This window comes from Choloepus didactylus, chromosome 8 (genome assembly GCF_015220235.1).
Source record: "Choloepus didactylus isolate mChoDid1 chromosome 8, mChoDid1.pri, whole genome shotgun sequence".
NCBI lineage: Eukaryota > Metazoa > Chordata > Mammalia > Pilosa > Megalonychidae > Choloepus > Choloepus didactylus.
Window position 1 is genome coordinate 100021401 of NC_051314.1, and position 25940 is coordinate 100047340.

General features: G+C 39.0%; 1 protein-coding gene across 1 annotated transcript in view; it reads left to right on the forward strand.

Moving 5' to 3' along the window:
* Window positions 1-22919, forward strand: part of LOC119542856 (glycerol-3-phosphate dehydrogenase 1-like protein) — a 34166-nt gene extending 11247 nt beyond the window's left edge. The window contains exon 2 of the mRNA XM_037847479.1: window positions 21757-22919. Coding sequence (XP_037703407.1) covers window positions 21757-22765 — 1009 coding nt within the window. The 3' untranslated portion in view covers window positions 22766-22919. The remainder of the gene's footprint in view (window positions 1-21756) is intronic.
* Window positions 22920-25940: the final 3021 nt, after the last annotated feature.

Consider the following 25940-nt stretch of genomic DNA (forward strand, 5'->3'; position numbering starts at 1 on the left):
ATTTTTCTACTGAAATGTTTAAGTGTTGTTGAAAGATAAATCTGGGTAGGATATGCTAAATAGATTGAGGCATGTGTGCTGCCTGAATGTAACCGAAGAAAGATAAAATTTCAGAACCATAAATTGTCATTTCATTTGTATTTCTACGAAGCTGTGGCATGTTCCTGTCACACATAGCATGGGATGATCAAAGCACATTTAGACTAGAAGTCAGTTCTCAAGTTCCAAGATTATTTCTGCAATTTATTTGCATAGTATTTTCAGAGCAAAGTCATTTACCTTTTGCAAATTTCGGTTTCCTCATTGATAAACAGAGGGGATTATTATTTATGCAGTTCCTTCCAACTACTGAATTCTGTTATTTGTGAGCTGCATATACATAGAAAATTGATAGTAATGGACTGTTTAAACAGATGCTCTAGTAAGAGCTGAAATGGACAAATTTCCATAAAATTGAAACATGACTTCAAATAATGAAGAGACGCTGCTGAGAAGGTCCAGAAGCAGAAGGACCAGAAAATCTCATCCAGAACGTTATGGGGCAATTCACACAAAGCAACCAACAGTCTGCAGTCTTTACAGGCAAATGATCACCAAGTGTCTGTAGTCTGAGTTATGACCTCCCAACTATATCCTAAGAAATCATACTCAATTGAATAATTTGGGCATATAATGATAATATATGAAAATTACAAAACTATTTCATACATAAAATTTTATATCAGTCAGATTTTACAGATTAAGTGTTGTTCTGCTTTTTATTTCCTGACTTGTCAATGAATCCGAAAGTTACATATAAAAAATATAAATAGGTGTATCATTTATCTTTTGCACCATGCTGCATAACATCACAAGACCTCAGTGCCATTCAACAATAAAGATATATTTAGTTCAGGAGTCTGTGGGTTTCAGCTGATCTGGCTGACCATTAGTCTGTGGTCCATGGAGGTTCAGCCAATCTAGGAATCCTCCCCTTGGAGGACCAGGGTGGGCACAGCTGTGCTCCATGCACCTCTCATCCTCCACAGGCTAACCTAAGCATCTTTTCCAAGGCAAGGACAAAAGCAGCAAGTAAAACAGGAATGTGCTTTTCAAACCTCTTGACCAGTTTGCTAAATTTTAATGCGACCAACTTGTCCTGGTTGTCCAAGGCTCTCAGTTTTAAAACTGAAAGTCCCACATCCCAGGAACCCACTCAGTCCCAGGCAAACCAGGACAGTTGCTCACCCTACAACATCCCATTGACTAAAGCAGGTCACATGACCTAACCCAGAATCAGAGTAGGAGGGCACTACAAAGTTACATGGCAAAAAGCTTGGATACAGGGAGTGAAGAAAGTTTTGAGCCATTAATGCTATCAGTCTACCACGTAAGGGTTCTATTCTTGGGTTTCCAATGAAACAACCCACAGGTGGTTATAAGTCCTAGCCCTGTGATTCCATCTCAGTTCCTAGACATGTCCTTAACAAACAACTTCTCAAGCTTGACCTCTTAACTGTCTAACGTGAACTTTTGAACTGTAAAACCAGGAAAGAACAAAACTCTTGACTTGATACTGAAACAGCACAATGGTTTCCAACCTAAGGCTTTGGACCTACAGGAATAGGGCCCTGAACTGTTCTGCTCAAGAATGGACAGCAAACATGACCTAGCTTAACCTACGAGTAATTTTCTCATTAACAAGAGATCTGCTAAAGCACTATAGTTTACTCCCAAATTAAAGAATTTTACATTTGATCTTACTTACGAACTAATTAACAAAAGTATATGAGGCCCTCCCTCTTTCAAACAACAACAACAACAACAACAACAACAACAACAAAAACAGTTTCTGTACCCTTATAGCCAAAGCACATGTTATTTTGTGTGGAGTTTGCAGACTTAGATACATAATCCATGTTAAGGTTCTGGAGAAGAAGAAAAAAAACTCCACGTTTCAAAACATGTAACTCTAAAATTCGTTCTTGATCCATCCAGCTTCAATTTCATCAAATGGGAAGAAGATTGATCAGCTCTGTATTTCGAGCAATTTTCTCCTTTTTATATTCTGACTAAAGTCTCTGTTACTAACAAGGATGTTATAGACCTTCTTTTAGGGAAGATATTAGTCCTCTAATATGGGCTACATAACATTTTCTTATCTCATTTAATCTTCATAATAACCTCACACAATGTACTATTCTCTATGCTTAAACCTATTTTTTTCCTTCTTGTTCTGCTTCAGAAACTTGAGAATAAGAGAATCATAATCTTGTTCTTCAGAATTTTTCTGGTCCTGCCTTCAGCCGTCCTTAAATATTTATTGGTTATGTCTGTGGGAAATAAGACCATACATTTTTAAGAATAATTCTCAGTGACTTGGTTTTTCAAACATAGGCAGGACTTACCTATAAGAGTTCATTTGGAAAATATGCAAAGCCCTACCTGGCTCAGGATTTTTTGTCACCACATTTTCCCTGGTCACCTCCCATAATTCTCAAGCTTTTACAGAAATAAAACCTAGCTCCTCGTAAGTCTGTCACTTCATATAGTATTGAAATTGAGTGTATTGATCACTTAACTGAAATCCCCATATTAAATATTGACCATATTTATTAAATATGCTTACCCATTGGTTCCAAAGAAAAATTGAATATATATTATTCTTTCCGCAATAAAACGGCAGAGAAATAAATAAGCAAATTTGTAAAATATAATAAAAATTTTTAAATTATATCTAAAAATCATGAAAAATGTGATACCTCAAATCAGTGGGGAAAGGACAGGTAAATCAATAAATAGTGTTAGAAAATACCTAAGTTTATGCAAAAATAAAATCTAGAATAATTAATGATTTAAATGTCAATTTGAAAAAAATACTAGGTGAAATACAGGAAAATGTCTGTAAATATCAGAGTACAGAAAGAGTTTATAAATATAAAATCATAACACAGAAACCACATAAAATAGACAAGAAAAGTATCAGGGCTGTTTCTAAAAAGTTACTGTCAAAAACCAATGTTGCCAAAAATGAAAGGAGGGTTTTGCAGTTTTTATCAAAATACTTCCCCCTCACTCCCAGTACATTAGCATAAATTAGCATAAAGCAGCCATCATCAGAGTGACTTATGGGAGTGAGGGGTTGAGTCAGAATAGATCCATACATACGTATGAGATTACTGACCATGACAGAAACATCATGCCAGAGAGATTCAATTCTACATTGGGAAAACCAGAGTCTTGTAAACCAAGTAGATTGCTACTAATGTCACAGGGAGCATGGCAGCAACAAGTTCTGAATAGACAGGGATAATCACAAGGTATCATCCCTGAAATTGGGATGCACTTCAGAAAAACGTCCCTGAAATGGTGAGAGCAAGAATAATGATCTAAAGACAAATATGCTTAGATTTTACCCTGCTCATGTATGTTCTAGAGATCATCCTGTGACTGTAACAAGTATGTGTCTTCCCTTAACCACAGCAGTCTCATTTATAAAATAAAGGTCTTAAGCCAGCTAATTTTTGAGGTCCCACCACCCTGCCTGGTGCAACACTACACAAGCCCTTCAAGCAGCTTGGAAATCTTATGATTTTGTGGTCAAGATGGTAGAGTAAGAAGCTTCAGGAATCTGTCACCCACACTGAAGCTTTGAACAACCAGCAAGAACTGGCAGAAACATCTTTCTCAAAGCTCTAGAGAACAGTTAAAGGATTGCAGCAAGAGAGCAAGTGCTGAATCAAGAAAAGGTATCTTAAAAGTTGTAGGATTTCATGGTGCCCTGGCTGGCCCCTCCTCCATCCCCTCTCCAGCTCAAAGTAGAGCTGTTCCATGCTTCCAGGGCCAGTCTTCACTCCTTGTTCCAAAGGAAGCAAAGTAACCCTTGTGTTCATACTGGGGGCATGTATATCTAGCCTAATGTGTCTGGTAGCAGCCTGAGGGATTGACCCAGGCACTCGTCACATGCTCGCTGTCCAAGAGCTTATCCTGGCTCTAAAAGATGGGCTACAGAACTCTGCTTCAGAATGCTACAGGAGAGCAGTCAAGTTGTGAAAGCCTGGGGCAAGGGATTACTGGCTGTAGGACATATAGTGCAGTCCCCAGGACCTTGGGGAAACTGTTCCCTCAGGAAGAGAGGACATTCATATCCATGCAAATGGCAGGAATCCTAGGACCCATATGCATGCCAAAGAACAAGATGCATGTGCCAAAAAGATAGGGGCAGCCCCTAGCTACTCTCTAAACTCATTGTGTGGATAAGCTCTGAATGAGAGCACTCTCACAAGTCAACTACAAAGACAAGGAAAAAGGTTTTTCTTTTTCATTCTTTTTTTTTTTTTCTTTTGCTCACTCTTGGCATTCAAAGAAAACCCTGTCATAACACTAGCTGGATACAAGCTTAAGGAACAGATGCCTCAAAGTCTAAATTCCAGTGATAACACATTAAAATATCAAAACATACAGATTTCAACAAAGAGAATATCAGTAGAGAGATGGAATTTGTGAAATGGAACCAAACAGATCTAAAGACTATAAAGACTGCTGTACCAGAAATTAAAAATACTCTAGAGGGATTCAACAGCAGACTGGAGATGGCAGAAGAAAGAATCAGTGAATTTGAAGATCAAACAATTGAAATCATCCAGTCTGAGGAGCAGAAAAAAGAAAGAAGAAAAGTAAACAGAGCCTGAGAACTTATAGGAATTTACAGGAACTTAGTTTATGTATGCTATTGAAGTTAAGCAGCTATCAAAGCAAACAAGGCTCTTATATTTAGGATGTTAAATATAATCTCCCTGGTAACTACATAGAATATATACAAGCTCACAGAGACAGAAATTAGAATACAGGTAGCCAGGGGTGGTGAGAATGAGGAATTAATACATAATGAGTGTTGGGTTTCTGTTTATGGATATGGGAAAGTTCTAGTAATGGAAGGTGTTGAGGGTATTGCAATATTGTGAATGTAATTAATCTCATTGAATGGTATACTTGGGAGCAGTTGAGATAGGAAAGTTTATTTTGTGTATATGTTCCTACAATAAAAAAAAAAGAGCAACTAAAGAGGCAATGACAATTAAATGCAATTTGTGACCCTGGATGGGATCTAACAAGGGAGGAAAAAAGGCTCAAAGGATATTAATGGAACATATAAAAAACTGGAATGTAGACTATAAGCTTAAATCAATGTTCAATTTCTTGAACCTGATAACTGCACTTAAGGTGGTGACATAAGTGACTATACTTGTTCTTAGGAAATATACATGGTATTAAGTCCTCAAGGAACATGATGTACACAACTTACACTCAAGTGTTCAGGAAATGGATTGATAAATAGATAGATAAATGGATAGATAGATGGATTGCTAGAAGGAAAGATAGAATGATATGGCAAATGTGGCAAAATGTTAAAATTGGTAGATCTGGGTATCTGGGGGAATAGTGGTATTTGGAGTTCTCTGTGTGGGGTTTGCATCATTTTTGAAACTATCCTGTAAGTTTGAAAGTACTTCCAATAAAAAATTTTAAAAATCACAAGACACACATCCAAGTCATAGATTAAACTACAACCTAGAGTACATTTATTAATCATTTGTGCTTTAACTGCTTTAGGTCAGTGATCCTTGATTTTACTAAACTGCAATCACAAATACCACACAATGGGTTGGCTTAAAGAACAGGAATTTATTGGCTCTCAGCTTTGAGGCTAGGAGAAAGTACAAAATCAAGGCATCAGCAAGAGAATGCTTTCTGCCCAATGACTATGGCATTCTGGGACTGGCTGCCAGCAATCCTGGGGTTCACTGGCTTTCCCGTCACGTGTCGATACACAAAGCGATATCCTCTCCTTTCTCTTCCAGGTTCCACCAACTCCTGGCTTCTGGTTCCTCCCCATAGATTTCTGTCTGTCTGAATTTCTCCTGCTTATGAATGCCTCTAGTAATCCGGATAAGGCCCTAACAGATTCAGTTGGCCATACCTTAAATAAAAATAACACCTTCAAAAGGTCCTATTTACAATGGATTTCACCCACAGGAGTGGAATTAAGATTAAGAACATTTGTGAGGGGTGGGTGTGGGGGGTGGTGTACATAACTCAATCTATCATACTCAGCTTTGTAAGTTTGTCCCAAAGCTGAACTGTCTTCAAGAATAAAATCAAAGTCACCAGAGCGTAGCAACTCTTACCATTCTGGGATCTAGAAATCATGAAAAATTCCCAGGTTTTGTGGATCTTTTGCACTCCCACTTTTGCCTTCCCATAAAGACATTTGCTTTGTTTTATAAATTCCATAGAAAACTTTCTTTTACATATGTATAAGTATATAGCTTCCAGAAGACTTGCCTTAGAAAACAGAGCTGTTGCTTTCTTAAGTGCATATGATTGTATAATGGAAAGAGCATTGGCCTGGGAGTGAACAGGCCTGGATCCTAGTGTCAGCAAGATCACTAGCTTACATATCATTAGACATGGTATCTTAAACAGAGCACACACTTGTAAATGCCTGTGAGATTGAACTGGAGCTGCTAGACCATTACTGCAAAGTATTTTGATGTTGTAACACTACCACCTAGTGGGAAATCTAATCAGAAAAAACAACTCAAGGTGTTCCTAAAAACAATCTTTTGAACACCTTTGAATCAAAGTTGGGGGGTCTGTTTTCAGACAACAACCAAATGGTAAGCCAGTAGTGTGATCATTGCAATCACAATATGTTATAGGTGAACATGAAAAAAGACATATGTGGTCAACTAATTTAGGATAAGTCAGGGTAAAACAAAAATAAACAGTTTCTTTACTATGGAACTTCTCAAAGCAGTTAATATGCTTATTTGAACTGTGACTCTCCAAGAAAGAGGATGTCAACATATTGTAAATTCTACGGCACATTTTTATTCACAATGTCATGTTTTGCAAGCCAGATTTGTCTTATAATTAATGTGTATATTTAATGTAGCAAATGGCTTTTCTTTAAAAATCATTAAATAGATGGCAAAACTTACAATTAATGTCACCTAGTATTGAGGATAAATATATTAGCATGTAGATTTCTCAATCTTTATTTAGCCACTGGACTCTTTTTTTTTTCTTGGGACATCTCAAAAGAATAGTGTTCCATGTAACACATTTCTATAATGGATCAAATTAAATTGCTGATCTAAGTATATTGCTAGGGTTACCATAGGGTTCTTAGATCTCATACACTTACTTGAGCACTCAATATCCAAATCAGTTTCACCTTTGTATCCATTTAATGACTTGATGACCAGCAATTAGAGCAGCAGGAAAAAGTCAAATCTGAAAATAGTCGATTTTGTGATTCCATAGAAACTATGTCCTATAGAATAACTGTGATGAAATAGGGATTCAAAGATAACTTTTCCTCACACTGTGTACCAAGATGCCCCAGGACAGTCCAGGAAACTTACAAGGCCACTGCCAGATATTTGAAATTTTCAAGAGAACCATATCTTGACATCTACCAAACACTGGGTGAAGCACAAGGTCATTTAGTTTTAACATTAGATCATGCTACATTCCTTGCATTGATGTCATAATTTTGTGAAGCTGAATTTTCTAGCATTGCTGTGATAAAATGCAAGGAGATACAAAAACTCACTGGAACATTTTAGCATGTCTTTTGGCCTAAGGGTGCCGTAAAATATTTCTGAGGCACTAAGAGGGAGTTTGGGAATCTCTGCGCTAGTACATTTCAACAGTGAACAAATATTTGAGAACTTAATAGTTGCCAGAGATTTTCTGGGTGCTGGTGATAACAGCAATAAGCAAAATTAAGTCCTTTCTTTTATGGAGCTTACATTTTAGAGAACAAAGACAGATAATAAGAAATAAACACGCATATTAGGGTGCTGAAGTGCAACTTCATGCTCTTCAATGCAGTTTTGATTCTATCAATGCCTTTTCAAAAATTCTTCAGTGTTATCCCACCACTTACCACATAACTTTAAAATCCTTAGTCTTGCCTTCTAGTCCCTCCACAACATGATCCAGTTAATGGTTATAATTTCTTCAAATAAGATTCCTTTAGTTAGAGTTTGTTGAATACTGCCTTACAGATGGCCATTTATGTGAATGTATTATCCTCCTTATTAGAATATGAACTATTTGATGGAAGGAACAGAATCTCATTTATCTTTATATTCCTTTCAAGACCTACATAGTTTCTTGTCAATGGAAAGCACTCAATGAATAATTGCTGGATAAATGAAAGACACTAGATAATAGCATCATACAACAAACAGGACTGCTTCAATTCCCAATTTCACCAGAGAATATCCATCTGCATAAATTTCTTGAAGACTAGGCCAAATTTCTTGCTCAATGGATATTCATAAATGAATTCTATAGCTGGAAGGAAATGCCTGTAACAGTTGAACTGTAATCCAGTACCTTGATTCTTGAAGATGATTGTATAACTACATAGCTTTTATGGTGTGACTGTAATTGTGAAAACCTTGTAATTGACACTCCCTTTAGCCAGTGTATGGACAGATGAGTAGGAAAATAAGGACAGAAAATAAATAAATAATAGGGGGAGCTGAGGGGTGTGTGATGTTTGGGGTGTTCTTTTTTAAATTTTTATTAATTTTGGGGGGGAGAATGACATTGTTAAAAAAATGACTGTGGTGATGAATGCACAACTATTTGATGATATCGTGAACCATTGATTGTACACGTGGGATGATTATCTGGTATATGTGTGTTCTAATATATCCATTACTTTAGATTGACTTCTTTTATTAAAATAAGAATATTCCTAGGAAAGATAACATGGAATATTCTTAGCCTTTTGCGTCTTTCTGCAATTTAACTTTGTTAAATCTAAATGGAGAACAAATTCAGGCTCAATAAATATTTGTGATTTGGCTAGGTAAATGCATGGATTAGTAAACAGATGAGTAAGAGTGAGGATGACTCCTTAAATAACACAAAAAAAGAGAAATTAGCCCAACCCAAGGATTACAGCTTTTTGCAACAGTCCTATGACAGTGAAAATAGGAAAATATTTTTGCTTGTTTAACGGGCGAATAAGTAGAGGAACAGAGATGTTGACATTTGATCAAACAAAAAATTGTAAGGAAGGAGCACAAATTAGAAGCCAAGCACCAAACATTGTTTAATCTTAATAGATTCAGCATTTCAAGTTAAACCTGAAGTGTCAGTAGAGTCCCACCATATTTGAGACTTTGTCTGGAGTTACTCCCAATTGAGAATCTCAAAGACATTATAGTCAGGTTTACTTCAGGCAGCAGAAATGAACCCATGGAAGTCAGCTGGCTTGCATGAAAATAACATGTACATCATGTCCTCACTGTCTGCTCTGGCCCTTTGGGGGCACTTCCTGTTTCAAACCACTAAACATTGACTTACCTTGCCTCTAAATGTGGTGGTGTTCCTGCTAAAAGATTTTACACTAGAGGTTAGCACTAGTTCCAGAGAGTCGCTGTAAATAAACTGAAAAATAGATGAAGGGTGAAGTTAGATACATTAGTGAAATAACTATCAGAATAAGGAAAATACAAGTACTTTCAAATAACACCTCAGGGAGGGGAGATAACCTTGGATCAGGGAGTCCAATGGGACTCTTTCTGAAAGATGAGTGAGCAGCAATTTGTGAGGACTGTTTATTGAAGCACCCTCTGTAACAATATTCTAATTCTAATCAACACAAGATCTTAACAGTAACTAGAGATACTCAGGTGACCAACTGTCCCAGCTTGTTCAGGACTGAGGGGTTTCCTGGGACATGGACTTTCAGTGCTAAACTAGAACAGTCCAGAGTGAAATGGGATGGTTGGTCTCTTAAAATAAATCCATAAACCAGTGTGAGATAACATGAGAAATGTCATTAAGTAAGTTTTCTCTGTAAGAAGGTTACTTGACCTTTTTGAGTCTCATTTCCCCTGTCTGTAAATAGGGCTGATAATAGTACCTTGTCTCCAAGAGGGGTTGTGAAGATTCAATGAATTGATACACATAAGTACCTAGAAACAGTACCTGGCACATAGTAAATTACTCAATAAACTCCTGCTCTTGTTATTATTATTTGTATTATTTTATGAGGTACTCATGAGTGTGTGCTTTATGTCAATGTAATGAGATAACTGCATCTAAGTCTATGATTTCTATTCCAAAAATGTATATACAGCATGATTTTAACTGCTAGAGAATTTACTGCCCATCATTTTCCTCTGGGCATGTGCTTTCTTTTAAGAAAATACCCTGATTATAATTATTAAATAAAAATAAAATAAAATTGAACAATTGAAAATTAAGTATTGGTGGACTTTAAACTATTATTTGCTATAGATCCTAACTGGTCTCCATCTGCCAGGCTACAAATTAAAGGCCCAAGTGACAGTCCATTTTAATATTCAAATGAATGGGCATGCATTTTTCCCAGAAACAGATTTTATGTTAGAGGGAAAATAACTTGCTCAATATATAATGGAAAAAATCATAAGTCTGGAATCCTACTAGTATCTATGTCTAGAAAATGCCGCTTCTTTTTAGGGATTCTACACAGGGATTCAGTAAATAGATATTATCATGACAGGTTATACTTAGGTATTGATAGGTTGCTATATATCTCACTACCACCACCACCTCTAAGATGTAAGTCAGGGGTTTGGGCTAACTTAATTTAATCTCTACTGTATTTTAGTATCTATAGTGATGGCTAATCTATAATAAGCACTCAATTAAAGACATCAATGTAAGCATGTTTTAACACCATATCTTTATTCCAAAACTGAAATATATGTTGAAAAGAATATCAGCCAGAGGCAAAACATTAAATAAACCTTTAAAACATCTTATCGTAAAGTGTTTGCTAGATTCTACCAAGACTTTCTAATTTTAATAAGCCATTAAATGAAAATAGTGTTTTAAATTCCCTAAACATGGGTTAAAAACAAGTAAAAACCCAAACATTTTCTTTTCAAAAAAATTTCAACTTCACAAGAACATGTTTTGACTTTACTCAGAAGACTAGATCTTTCTATTTAGCACTCTCCCATGCTTAGTTAGAGATACTTTCCCAGTGTTTGGACATAGACACTATCAGGAAGCTAGATTTACATATATATGGAATCATACTGTAATATTGTTCTATCACTTGTTCTTGATTCTTACAATGAGATGTATCATGGACATCCTTCTATTTCAAAACAATGATCTTTCTTTCTTTTTTTATGCCCAAACACCTTCTGAATGGGGAGATGGCAGTTCATAGCCAGATCATGACATTATTGACTGAAATTTGAGAACTCTCCTCTTACCTATCCTAGCCTTGATGCCCAAGCCCCCATCAAAAGAATAAAGTGCACCTCTCCAGAGATAATGAATATCCATTTTCCTAGACTTTCTCATTCTTTCTTGAAGCAGACATTTGAGACCTACATTTCAGAATATACTTACGTTTCCTCAACATACCTATTCAAATGTTAATTTTGGTATAGGAACTATGAGGCTACAGTACTTCACCAAAATTCTAAATTAAGCAGTACATGCAAGGGAACTACAATTTTGACTAGAGGTTCCAAATACGGGGAGGGATGGAGATTGTTTTTCTACTTATCTTATTAATCAGTTTGTCCATTTGGATTTGCTATTTGGATTTGCTGATCATCTTTGCTTTTATTTATCAGAATGGATGCTTACTGGAAAATACTCACACTTATCTACCATGTAAAATCATCAGAAAATAATGACCAATACCAGTTGAGAAGACATGTTCAGATAGCTTACTGCACTTGGTAAAAATAAGTATTTAAAATGCTTAATGCAGCCACTTATCATTCTGTCATGCAGGCATTTCCATTTCCCAGTGAGTGACCCAAGTCTCAATTGCCTCTTAAATTTATGCAGTATCTATTGCCTATGCAATCTGATATGGCACAACCTTTTCACAAAGTGCCTGCTGGGGAGTAATTTCTTCCTGCATAATTTCCACATTTATTTCTAAGATACCAATTGCCTGAATAACAATCAAGGTGTATATTTCAACCCTCTGCTTACCTGAATTCTCTTATACAGGAATTATTTTCAATTATTAAACTTGGTGTGAACAATTTTCAACATCCAACCTGCAAAAGGCAGTTACAGGGACAGAGCTCACAGGCAGGCTTGAGCTGGCAGACACCTCACTAACTGACTGTCATAATGAGGCCAATGGCCCATTTGTTTCAACCTTTTCATGTGATCAAAAGGAAAAAAGCATCCTGAGATGGTATCCAAGTTATCCCAAATTAGAAATAAGCATCTTCCTTTGAAAAGAGAGAGAAAACAATCTAGTATATGATTGTTGTTTTTTAATCTTCTCTGTGTGTGTGTGATAAACAGAACATTAGGCTTAGAGTATGGATTATGGGGGGGGGGGGTGGAGACCTGAGTATCAGAAACCATAGGCTGCACAAAGAAAGAAACCAAGACCCTTATATTACTGGTTTGTATTCTAATGTTTCCTATGATATCAAGTGGTACCAAAGTCACATTAAATTGCAGCCCTACTTAATATGGAGGGATTATTATAAACTAGCACAAGTGATTTCCATACCACCCTTAGGTTAGCAGGAGGGAAAGGGAATATTTTGAATGTCTGCTATGCTGCATAAATAACCTTGAATTAATATTATTTGGGCTAAAGGCCATGACCTAAATTTTGTCACTGTAAATAGCCAGTGCATGCAGAAAGCTCTCCAGGATACATCCCACTCTGCAGCTGTAGATATTTTCCAATACAAAGAACACAATGAAAGGCAACATTATAAATATTGCAAGAATATCTTTATTCATAAGCAAAACACTTTTATATCAAGGAAAATCCATTTTGTCAGTGGCAGTTGGGGCAATACAGGGAGCCAGACTCATGTTTCTCTTTTCAAAATTATATAAACTAAAATTTGTATTAAATCTCAAAAACCACATATTTAATTGTATAACTGAGAAATGGCCTTTATTCAACACACACACACACACACACACACACACACACACAAACATACACACGCACACATTTCACAGACTTATGCCTTGATATTCCTGAAGCTGCTAAGGCAGAGCTAAATCTCAGGCTTTATTTACCAAATTATGACAAATGTACCGTCACACACTCTTCCACACCTGACAGGCAGGAAAGAACCTGTTAAATGTAAATACTTCCCAGTCATGTCTCCTTCTATCTCAGGAGGGCCAGTCATGGGCCTTTTTGCCCAGCCTTCCACCCAGATCCATGGCCCATAACAGGTCCTATTTCTCTCTCTCCTCTCGCATTTTACTGTAATCAGCAAGAAGATGCCAGGACATACCTTCAATCCTCTGCCTGGAAGTCTCCTGTTCTAGTTTGCTAATGCTGCCAGAATGCAAAACACCAGAGATGGATTGGCTTTTATAAAAGGGGTTTATTTGGTTACACAGTTACGTCTTAAGGCCATAAAGTGTCCAAGGTAACACATCAGCAATTGGGTACCTTCACTGGAGGATGGCCAATGGTATCCAGGAAACCTCTGTTAGCTGGGAAGGCATGCAGCTGGCATCTGCTCCAGAGTTCTGTTTCAAAATGGCTTTCTCCCAGGACATTCCTCTCTAGGCTGCAGTTCCTCAAAAATGTCACTCTTAGTTGCACTTGGGATATTTGTCCTCTCTCAGCTTCTCTGGAGCAAGAGTCTGCTTTCAACAGCTGTTTTCAAACTGTCTCTCATCTGCAGCTCCTGTGCTTTCTTCAAAGTGTCCCTCTTGGCTGTAGCTCCTCGTCCAAATATCATTCACAGCTGCACTGAGTTCCCTCTGCCTGTCAGCTCATTTATATAGCTCCACTGATCAAGGCCCACCCTGAATGGGTGGGGCCACACCTCCATGGAAATATCTAATCAGTTATCACCTACAGTTGGGTTGGGCACATTCCATGGAAACACTCAAAGAATTCCAATCTAATCAGCACTAAAATAACTGCCCCACAAGATTGCATCAAAGACAATGGCGTTTGGGGGACATAATACATTCAAACCGGCACATCTCCTTAGCTATATCATCCAAACATTAGGCATATTTTCTATTTTCCATGTTACTTCAAGTGACAGTGTTGTCAAACTTTTGCCACTATATAACAAAGATCCCCTGACACCCATAGTCAGAAAACATTTTCTTCAATTTCCTTTAAGACTTCACTAGAGCCTTCTCAAAGGCCACTGGGCTTCTACTAAGCCCAGTGTCTTCAAATGGAAGCCTAGGCTTTCACTAACTAGTTGGCACTAACTTCTGCCCACTGCCAGTTTCCAAAGCTACCCTCACATTTTTTAAAATTCAATTTTATTGAGATATATTCACATACCATACAATCATACAAAGTTGTACAATCAGTTTTTCATAGTACCATCATATAGTGCATTCATCACCCCAATCTGTGAAAATAAGAATAAAATTAAAAGTAAAAAAGAACGCCAAATCATCCCCCTCCACCTTATTTTTCATTTAGTTTTTTGTCCCCATTTTTCTACTCATCCATGCATACACTAGATAATGGGAGTGTGATCCATAAGGCTTTCACAATCACATTGCTACCCCTTATAAGCTATATTGCTATACAATTGTCTTCCAGAGTCAAGGCTCCTGGGTTGCACTTTGATAGTTTCAGGTATTTACTTCTAGCTATTCCAATGCATTAAAACTTAAAAAGCGTTATCTATATAGTGCACAAGAATGCCCACCAGAGTGACCTCTCGACTCCATTTGGAATCTCTCAGCCACTGAAGCTTTATTTCATTTTATTTCACATCCCCCTTTTGGTCAAGAAGATGCTCTCAATCCCATGATGTCAGGTCCAGATTCATCCCCAGGAGTCATATCCTGCGTTGCCAGGAGATTTACACCCCTGGGAGTCAGATCCCATGTAGCGGGAAGGGCAGTGAGTTCACTTGCCAAGTTGGCTCAGCTGAAGAGAGAGGCTACCCCCACATTTTTAAGTTTTGTTATGGCAACACTCTACTTCTAGGTACCAAAATCTCTATTAGTTTTATGTTGCTATATATAAAATGGCTCCAAAACCTAGCAGCTTAAAATAACAATCAACATTTATGATCTCACATAGTGTCCATAGTTCAGGAAATTGGAAGAGGCTTAGCTAGGTATGTGTTTTTGTTTCTGGCATGCTGAAGCAAATATCATGCAATGGGTTACCCTAAACAATGGAAATTTATTGGCTCATGGTTTTTAGTCTAGAAGAAGTTCAAATTCAAGGTGTCTGCAAGGCGATGCTTTATCCCAGACGGTGGTGTTCTGGAGCTGGCTGCTGTCTATCCTTTTCCTTGTCACATGGTAACACACATGGCAGCCTCTCCTGGCTTCTCCCTTCTCTTCCAGTTTCTGTTGACGTTCTGCTTCTGGCTGCTCCCTCTGGCTTTCTCTCCTTTTGTGACCTTCCCTATAAGGCTTTCAGTAATAGGATTAAGACCCATCCTGATTCAGCTGGGCCACACATTAACTGAAATAACTTCATCAAAAGGTCCTATTTGCAAGAGTTCACATCCACAGGAGTGGATTACGTTTAAGAACATATTTTCCTGGGGTACATAGCTCCATGCCACCAGAGTGTGGTTCAGGGTCTCATGAGCTTCCAATGCAGATGCTAGATGGGGCTGCAGTCATTGAAAGCTCGACTAGAAATGGATGCTCTGTGTGCTGGTTTGAATCTATTATGTACCCCATAAAAGACTATGTTCTTTTAATCCACTCTTGTGGGGGCAGACATATTGTAGTACCTTTGATTAGATTATTTCCATGGAGATGTGACTCCACCCATTCAAGATGGGTCTTAATTAGTTTACTGTAGTCCTTAAGAGAGCTTAGAGAGAAGAAGAAAGAGCCCAGAGACTACACAGACCCACATGCTCAGAGATGCAGACAGAAAGATGTTTGGAGACGCTAAGCTAAGAGAGAAAGCCCAGAGTTTGCCCTGGAGAAGCTAAGTGAGAACCCACAGATGCTTAAAGAGAAGCCACTGGAATCAGAAGCTGAAAGCAAGGCAATCTGGGAGCAAAGAACCAGTAGATGCCAGCCACATGACTTCCCAATTGACAGAGGTGTTCCAGATGCTGTCAACCTTTCCTCATTAAAGGAGTATCCTCTTGTTGATGCCTTAGTTTGGACACTTTTATGGCCTTAGAACTGTAAATCTGTAACCTAATAAATTCCCTTTATAGTAGCCAATCCATTTCTGGTATATAGCATTCCGGTATTTAGCATTCTGGTATTCAGCAAACCGAAACACTCTGCTTGCAAGATAACTCAATTACATAGCTGGAAATTTTATACTGGTTGTTGTTAGGAGGCTTCAGCTCCTTGCCGCATGTCCTCATGACCAGGGTACTACCACTTTAAATTCATAATGAGAAATTATTGCCACAAAGAATATTAAAATCTTTATTATGGTGGTGGTGAGAGGGGGTGCTTATCTCTCATTTGACTCTTTCCTGAAACCTTCCCTGACCACTAAAAATATCTACATACCTAAATTCCACTTCTTCAAAGTTATCCATTTGTTATACTCAAGTATAAAATTATATATGTACAAATTATATTCACTATAGCAAAATATTGGCAAAAAACCTAAGTGAGGACTGGTTAAATGAATCAGAGACTATTCATACTCTGATTCACAGTCTGATTCATGACTATCCATACCGTGAAATACTACACAGTCATAAAAACAACTTAGAAAGCTCTTTGATATGGAGTGATCATCAAAATATATTGTTAAGTGAACAAAGAAGGTTGAGGAAGAATGAGTAAAGAATCCTACCATGTGTGTTAAAGGGGGGAAAAAGAATATTATATATTTGATTATATAGGTATAAAATGACTACATATTTACACATACTTAAGAGACAAGTAACATTAATTACCACTGGGGAAGAAATGAATGGCAGGGAGAATGGGGTATGATGGAGACACTACACTTACGCTGTATTAACTTTGGAATTTACACTTATGCTGTATTAAATCTCATATTTACATTACTTATTCACAAATTTTAATACAATTTTAAAAATAAAGAAACTTCTAAAATAAAATAAAATGGGAGGGCCTTACCCCAAACGTGATGGTGGAATGAGAAAATTCAGGGATCTGACCCTCCACAGAAACTTGGAACAAGCAGGAAGAACTGGCAAAAACATCTTTTTCAAAGCTCCAGAAAACAGTTAAAGGACTGTAGTAACAGGGCAAGTGCTGAATCAAGAAAAAAGCAAACTAAAAGCAGTAGGATCTCATGGGGTCCTGTCTGGCCCCTCCTCTGGTCCTTCACTGACTTGGCAGGGAGCCAGCCCATGTTCCCAGAGCAGATCCCTGGTCTGGGTTCCGGAGGGAGCAGAGTACCCTCATGCACACACTGGGAGATATAGTTCTGGCTCAATCTGTCTGATGGCAGTCAGTCTGGGGAACGGAAACAGAACACTTGTCACAGGCCCGCCATCCCAGAACAGCTCACACTGCTCTCTTCCAGAATGCTGTGGGAGTTTAGTCAAGTCATGGCTGCCTGGGGCAAGGGGACTGCTGGCTGCAGGACATACAGTGCAATGGCTGGGACCGTGAGGAAACTGTTTCCTAGCAAAGGACGGACATTCACATCTGTGTAAACAGGAGAATTCCTAGGGCTACATGTGCATAACAAGACTAGATGCCTCAGCAGAAAGGACCAGGAAGACTCCTACACTTTGGCCTTAAGCTATTCTCTAAACTCATTGTATTGATAAGCTCTAAAGGAGAGCACTCACAGAGGTCAATCTTTTTTTTTTTTCCTTTTTGTTTTTTTTTTCTTTTGTTTCCTGTTTCTTGCTTTTTTCTTGTTGGCATTCAGTGAAAGCTCTGTCATAACACTAGCTGGATACAAGCTTAAGGAATAGATGCTTCAGGATCTAAATTCCATTGATAATGTATTTTATGGTATTTATCTGATACTGATAAACTAAGACAGAATTCTAGTAATGCTAGGAAGTCTTCTGCAGGACTCTGGTTTAGGAAATTCTGGGTAAGATCGCTCCATGTAGTGGGTACATGAGGTTATCTTAGCCCAGGGAGCATCCACATCACTTGGGGAGATTTTTCAAAATTCAGAATCTCATAACCCATCCCAGGTGTTTTAAATGGAATCTATGCTCTAATCCCTTATGTGATAATCTGCCATTTAAGTTTCAGAGGACAATCAACTTCTCTCCTTTCCAATTTCTTAGCTAGCACCTCACTATTATCACCATATGCATACAAAACTTTCTGGAATACCTTTCGTGTGATGTCCAAGAGTTTGGTTCTGAGATTAGATATCTTCATCCCTAGGAAGTCCTCATTGGCCTGTCCAGATGGCCAATCTATCCCCCTTTCCTCCATGGTATCCTCCACCTTGTAATTCTTTTTTCTATCCTATGCCTGCCATCCTCTATTGTAATCATATGTTTACCTGTTTCTCTTTTACTAGAATAGAATGCTACTTCCTTTAGGGTAAATCCTCAATTTTACATCTTTATATTCCTAATTCTTTTTAACATGCTGAGCAAAAAATAAATATTCAATAAATTTTTTTGTTGTTGTTGACTTGTGTGCTGGCTTGAACCTGTTATGTACCCCATAAAAGACTATGTTCTTTTAATCCACTCTTGTGGGTGCAAACCTATTGCAGGTGGGATCTTTTGATTTGGTTGTTTCCATGGAGATGTGACCCACCCAACTGTGGGTGGGGCCTTCTGATTAGAGTATTTCCATGGAGAGATGACCCTGCCCATTCAAAGTGGGTATTAACTAGTTTACCAGAGTCCGTAAGAGAGCTCAGGGAGAGAGAGAGCTCAGAGCTAACACAGACCCAAACTCTTGGAGATGCAGACAGAAAGACCTTTGGAGATGCTAAGTTAAGAGATGAAGTCGAGAGTTTGCCCTGGAGTAGCTGAGAGAGACATTTTGGAGAGAAGCTAAGATATGTAATTGAGAGTTTGGTACTAGGGGGATCTGAGAGAGAAGCTAAGACAAAACCCCAGAGACATTTTGGAGAAAACCACTGAAACCAGAAGCTAAACCCAGGAGAGAAGTTTCAGCAGGGCCAGCCATGTGCCTTCTCATGTGACAGAGGAAACCTGGATGCCATCGGCCTTTCCTCAGAGAAGGTATCTACCTCTTGATGCTTTAATTTGGACATGTCATGTCCTTAGAACTGTAAATTTGAAACCTAATAAACCCTCATTGTAAAAGTCAATTTTTTTTTAATTTTTATATTTCTTAAATTATTTCTTATGTTGCATTTTGGCAACTTTAGCAAATCTAAACAACTTGTTTGTTTAAATTGAAGTGAACTGAAATCTACTCATTTTGTCTACTTTGGGGCATTCATGCATAACATCCATAAATATTGAGTCCTTTATGCAGTACATACCCCATTTAACATATATTTTTATTATCGTTATTAGCGTGTGTCCGGGTTACATTGTTATTGGCCCAGCCTAACCAATGGTAGCAAAAATTTGTGTAGGAATATATTCAAGAAGATAATGTTGAATAAGACATCCACAGGAAGTAAACTTTCAGAACACAGGAGTTAGCACTTAAACCAGATCCCAGCCCCCTAGCTTGCTGATCTGTGGATGGCTATTACCTCCTATGATATATCAGCCATGGCCGAGGAGCATTAGGAAGTTAAGAAGAACCCAGGTATCAAAAAGGCAGTACCAAAGGTTAAAAATAATAATAACATTAACAACAATAACTATTTTATTTATGAACTGTTTACTCCGGTGCTGAGCATTTTACACATATTACCTCCATGTCTTTGTTCCTCTTGTTCTCCCCACTTATCACCCTCCCCCATCTCTGCATATCAAATCCTGACTGTCTTTCAAAATCCATTTCAAATGCCACCACTTCTTGAATTCTTGATTCATCCAGGTAAAAATCTCACCTACCTCTGAATTTCTACATTACTCTATCTGTACCTCTTAGATATCCTCTTCATTGCATTATATTATATATATGCTTTATCTCCCCTAATTGATGACAGATTCCTTGAGTGTTTAACCCTGTATGATTACTTTCATGTCCTATGGCTTTCCCAATCTTTCATACCAGACCCACAAAAAATTTGATTCTGAGCTACTTATCTTGACCCATTCCTTAAAATGCATCTCATCCTGCTCTTTATCCTCCTAGCCAGTGACTTTCCTACTCTTATCACATATACCAAATTTGATGCTCTGCACTGTCTTTTATTCAACATTTAATAAATATTTATTGTGATCCTACATGTCAGATCTTTGGAGCATTCCCCATGTCCCTTTGCTCTCAGCCCTCAATAATAATATAGGTCATTCCCCTTGTTGCTCTATTTCAAACTTTCCTTAGCAAACAAACTCCCCAAGTTGACTCAGCTTTAGAAATATCCTTGCACCCACTTAGCTACACTCCCTCATGGATAGACCTTGTATGGGGACTTCTGTTAAGATGCTTTCAGGTACAAGTAACAACAAATCCTGATTGTTGGAGGCTTGAACCACAAGGATGTAATTTATGATTAACAAAAGTCTGCAGGTAGATAATCCCAAGAAGTTTGGTGGCTCAAAGTTGTCAGCATTCCAGGTTAGAGTCTCTAAAATTCTCTTGGATTTTACTGGTCACAAGATGACTACCAAGCAGTATTTTGCCCCACTGTTGTCTGTAGAAAAAGGAAAGAGAGAGGGATCAGAAAAAGCACCACACTCCCCAAAGGGTTCTCTCTTTTATCAAGGAAGAAAATGTTTCTCATATGCTCCCAGGAGACTTCCTCTATATTCTATTACCCAGAACTGGTAACAAGCCTACCCTTTCCTTACTGGCAAAGAAAAATGAGATTATTGTGCCTGCCTTAGTCAGTCATGATCCACCTCCTTCACTAAGAAGCAGGCCTAACTTCCTTGAATCTGTTGCTGCCTGACCAATAACTCAACAAAAACAAGGCTCACTTAGCAAGAAGGCAGGGAGGCAATGGCTGTTGGCTGGACAAGCAGGAGCCTCTCTGCAGTCATCTGAGGTTCCTGGAGGGAGACCCGGCCCCATGCATCTGACTCACTTTCCATCCATCATTTCATCACATGGGTGCTCAGTAATAATTTAAACTGATGAAAGGGTTAAAGAGACTTGAAAAAGATGGCAAAAAACAAGGACAATATTTTAGTGCCCTTTCTCTGGGTGTGTTTGTGTATGTGTATGTGTAGCAACAAGTATTAGGACCTGAATACAGTAAACATGAGTCACACTGATTCCGAAAGGCTAAATTTAAAAAAAATGTGGTCTACATACAAAAGAATATTATTCAGCCATAAAAAGAATGAAGTTCTAATATAAGCAACAGCATGGATGAATCTTGAAAACATTAGGCTAAATGAAATAAACCAGACACAAAAGGTCCAAGATTGTATGATTCTACTTACACGAAATATCTATAATAAACAAATTCATAGAGACAGAAAGTATACTGGAAGTTAACAGGGCAGGGAGTTGGGGAAGTGGGGAGTTGTTGCTTAAAAGGTACAGAGTTTCTATTTTGGATGATGAAAAAAATTTTGGCAATGGATAGTGGTGATGGTAATTAATGCTACTGAATTGTACACTTAAAAACGGTTAAATGCAAATTTTATTATAGTTATATATCCACAATTTAAAAAAGCCTTAAAAGCATATAACATGAAAAAAGAAACAGATAGTCCCCTTCAGACCCAGTCCAAGGCGGCCCTCTGGCTCTCCCAGGGGTTCAGCTGTTGCAAAAATAATTGTTAATAATGTCAAGAAACTTCAGAAGTTTGCCTCCACTGTCAAGATGTGGGTCTTTGAAGAAACAGTTAATGGGAGAAAACTAACAGACATCATAAATAGTGACCACGAAAATATAAAATATCTCCCTGGACACAAGCTGCCAGAAAATGTGGTTGCTGTCTCGAATCTCAGCGAGGCAGTGCAGGATGCAGACCTGCTGGTGTTTGTCATTCCTCACCAATTCATTCACAGAATCTGTGATGAGATTACTGGAAGGGTGCCCAAAGAAGCGCTGGGAATCACCCTCATCAAGGGGATAGACAAGGGCCCCGAGGGGCTGAAACTCATTTCCGACATCATCCGAGAGAAGATGGGCATTGACATCAGTGTGCTGATGGGAGCCAACATTGCCAACGAGGTGGCTGCAGACAAGTTCTGTGAGACCACCATCGGCAGCAAAGTAATGGAGAACGGCCTTCTCTTCAAAGAACTTCTGCAGACTCCAAATTTTCGAATTACTGTGGTTGATGATGCAGATACTGTTGAACTTTGTGGTGCTCTTAAGAACGTTGTGGCTGTGGGAGCTGGGTTCTGTGATGGCCTCCACTGTGGAGACAACACCAAAGCCGCTGTCATCCGCCTGGGCCTCATGGAAATGACTGCATTTGCCAAGATCTTCTGCAAGGGCCACGTGTCCACAGCCACCTTCCTGGAGAGCTGTGGGGTGGCTGACCTGATCACCACCTGCTACGGAGGCCGGAACCGCAGGGTGGCCGAGGCGTTCGCCAGGACTGGAAAGACCATTGAAGAACTGGAGAACGAGATGCTGAATGGGCAGAAACTCCAAGGACCTCAGACTTCTGCTGAAGTGTACCGCATCCTCAAACAGAAGGGCCTGGTCGACAAGTTTCCATTGTTTACTGCAGTATATCAGATCTGCTACAAAGGAAAATCTGTTCAAGATATGTTGTCTTGTCTCCAGAGTCATCCACAGCATAAATAAAGTGAATCATGCAACATGTTGAGGAAATTTCTGCCTTATAGTCAGTCTTTTGGATTCAAAAGAAAACCAGAACTTGCAAGAAGATGGTTGCTTGACTATAATTCCATCATGGATGTGTATGAATTTTTACAGGTTCAATTTTGAATTAGAAGAGGCAGTTCGTGAGTTACTCCTCCAGGAAAGTAGGTAAAAAGCCAGGAACTGCGTGGACTGGACACCACAGAGCAATCTGTCTTTGGGCATACTTCATACAACACTCATGAAAACGTGGAACTGCTGAGATCAGCGAAATCTGTAAGTTTTTGCGGCCAGGGGACCCGCGCCCCTCCCTGCCAGGCTCAGTCCCGGGGGAGGAGGGGTTGTCAGCTCCGGGAAGGAGAAGGGAGAACTGCAGTGGCTGCTCTTATCGAAAACTCATTCTACTGATTCAAACTCCAACCATAGATAGACTGAGACCAGACACCAGAGACTCTGAGAGCAGCCAGCCCAGCAGAGAGGAGACAGGCATAGAAAAAAAACAACACGAAAAACTCCAAAATAAAAGCAGAGGATTTTTGGAGTTCTGGTGAACACAGAAAGGGGAAGGGCGGAGCTCAGGCCTTGAGGCGCATATGCAAATCCCGAAGCAAAGCTGAACTCTCTGCCCTGTGGACCTTTCCTTAATGGCCCTGGTTGCTTTGTCTATTAGCATTTCAATAACCCATTAGATCGCTGAGGAGGGCCCTTTTTTTTTTTTTTTTTAAATCCTTTTTGCTTTTTCTAAAACAATTACTCTAAGAAGCTCAATAAAGAAAGCTTCAAAGAATTGCAATTTGGGCACGTCAAGTCAAGAGCAGAACTAAGAGAGCTCTGAGACAAAAGGCAATAATCCAGTGGCTGAGAAAATTCACTAAACAACACAACTTCCCAAGAAAAGGGGGGTGTCCGCTCACAGCCACCATCCTGGTGGACAGGAAACACTCCTGCCCATCGCCAGCCCCATAGCCCAGAGCTGCCCCAGACAACCCAGTGTGACGGAAGTGCTTCAAATAACAGGCACACACCACAAAACTGGGCGTGGACATTAGCCTTCCCTGCAACCTCAGCTGAATGTCCCAGAGCTGGGAAGGGGGAGCAGTGTGAATTAACAGAGCCCCATTCAGCCATCATTTGAGCAGACTGGGAGCCTCCCTACACAGCCCAGCAGCCCAGAACTGCCCTGGGGGGACGGCACTCACCTGTGACATAGCACAGTCATCCCTCAACAGAGGACCCGGGGTGCACAGCCTGGAAGAGGGGCCCACTTGCAAGTCTCAGGAGCCATACGCCAATACCAAGGACTTGTGGGTCAGTGGCAGAGACAAACTGTGGCAGGACTGAACTGAAGGATTAGACTATTGCAGCAGCTTTAAAACTCTAGGATCATCAGGGAGATTTGATTGTTAGGGCCACCCCCCCTCCCCGACTGCCCAGAAACACGCCCCACATACAGGGCAGGCAACACCAACTACACACGCAAGCTTGGTACACCAATTGGGCCCCACAAGACTCACTCCCCCACTCACCAAAAAGGCTAAGCAGGGGAGATCTGGCTTGTGGAGAACAGGTGGCTCGTGGACGCCACCTGCTGGTTAGTTAGAGAAAGTGTACTCCACGAAGCTGTAGATCTGAAAAATTAGAGATAAGGACTTCAATAGGTCTACAAACCCTAAAAGAACCCTATCAAGTTCAGCAAATGCCACGAGGCCAAAAACAACAGAAAATTATAAAGCATATGAAAAAACTAGACGATATGGATAACCCAAGCCCAAGCACCCAAATCAAAAGATCAGAAGAGACACAGCACCTAGAGCAGCTACTCAAAGAACTAAAGATGAACAATGAGACCATAGTACGGGATATGAAGGAAATCAAGAAGACCCTAGAAGAGCATAAACAAGACATTGCAAGACTAAATAAAAAAATGGATGATCTTATGGAAATTAAAGAAACTGTTGACCAAATTAAAAAAATTCTGGACACTCATAGTACAAGACTAGAGGAAGTTGAACAACGAATCAGTGACCTGGAAGATGACAGAATGGAAAATGAAAGCATAAAAGAAAGAATGGGGAAAAAAATTGAAAAAATCGAAATGGACCTCAGGGATATGATAGATAATATGAAATGTCCGAATATAAGACTCATTGGTGTCCCAGAAGGGGAAGAAAAGGGTAAAGGTCTAGGAAGAGTATTCAAAGAAATTGTTGGGGAAAACTTCCCAAATCTTCTAAACAACATAAATACACAAATCATAAATGCTCAGCGAACTCCAAATAGAATAAATCCAAAAAAACCCACTCCGAGACATATACTGATCACACTGTCAAACATAGAAGAGAAGGAGCAAGTTCTGAAAGCAGCAAGAGAAAAGCAATTCACCACATACAAAGGAAATAGCATAAGACTAAGTAGTAACTACTCAGCAGCCACCATGGAGGCAAGAAGGCAGTGGCACGATATATTTAAAATTCTGAGTGAGAGGAATTTCCAGCCAAGAATACTTTATCCAGCAAAGCTCTCCTTCAAATTTGAGGGAGAGCTTAAATTTTTCACAGACAAACAAATGCTGAGAGAATTTGCTAACAAGAGACCTGCCCTACTGGAGGTACTAAAGGGAGCCCTACAGACAGAGAAACAAAGACAGGACAGAGAGACTTGGAGAAAGGTTCAGTACTAAAGAGATTCGGTATGGGTACAATAAAGGATATTAATAGAGAGAGGGAAAAATATGGCAAACATAATCCAAAGGATAAGATGGCCGATTCAAGAAATGCCTTCACGGTTTTAACGTTGAATGTAAATGGATTAAACTCCCCAATTAAAAGATATAGATTCACAGAATGGATCAAAAAAAATGAACCATCAATATGTTGCATACAAGAGACTCATCTTAGACACAGGGACACAAAGAAACTGAAAGTGAAAGGATGGAAAAAAATATTTCATGCAAGCTACAGCCAAAAGAAAGCAGGTGTAGCAATATTAATCTCAGATAAAATAGACTTCAAATGCAGGGATGTTTTGAGAGACAAAGAAGGCCACTACATACTAATAAAAGGGGCAATTCAGCAAGAAGAAATAACAATCGTAAATGTCTATGCACCCAATCAAGGTGCCACAAAATACATGAGAGAAACACTGGCAAAACTAAAGG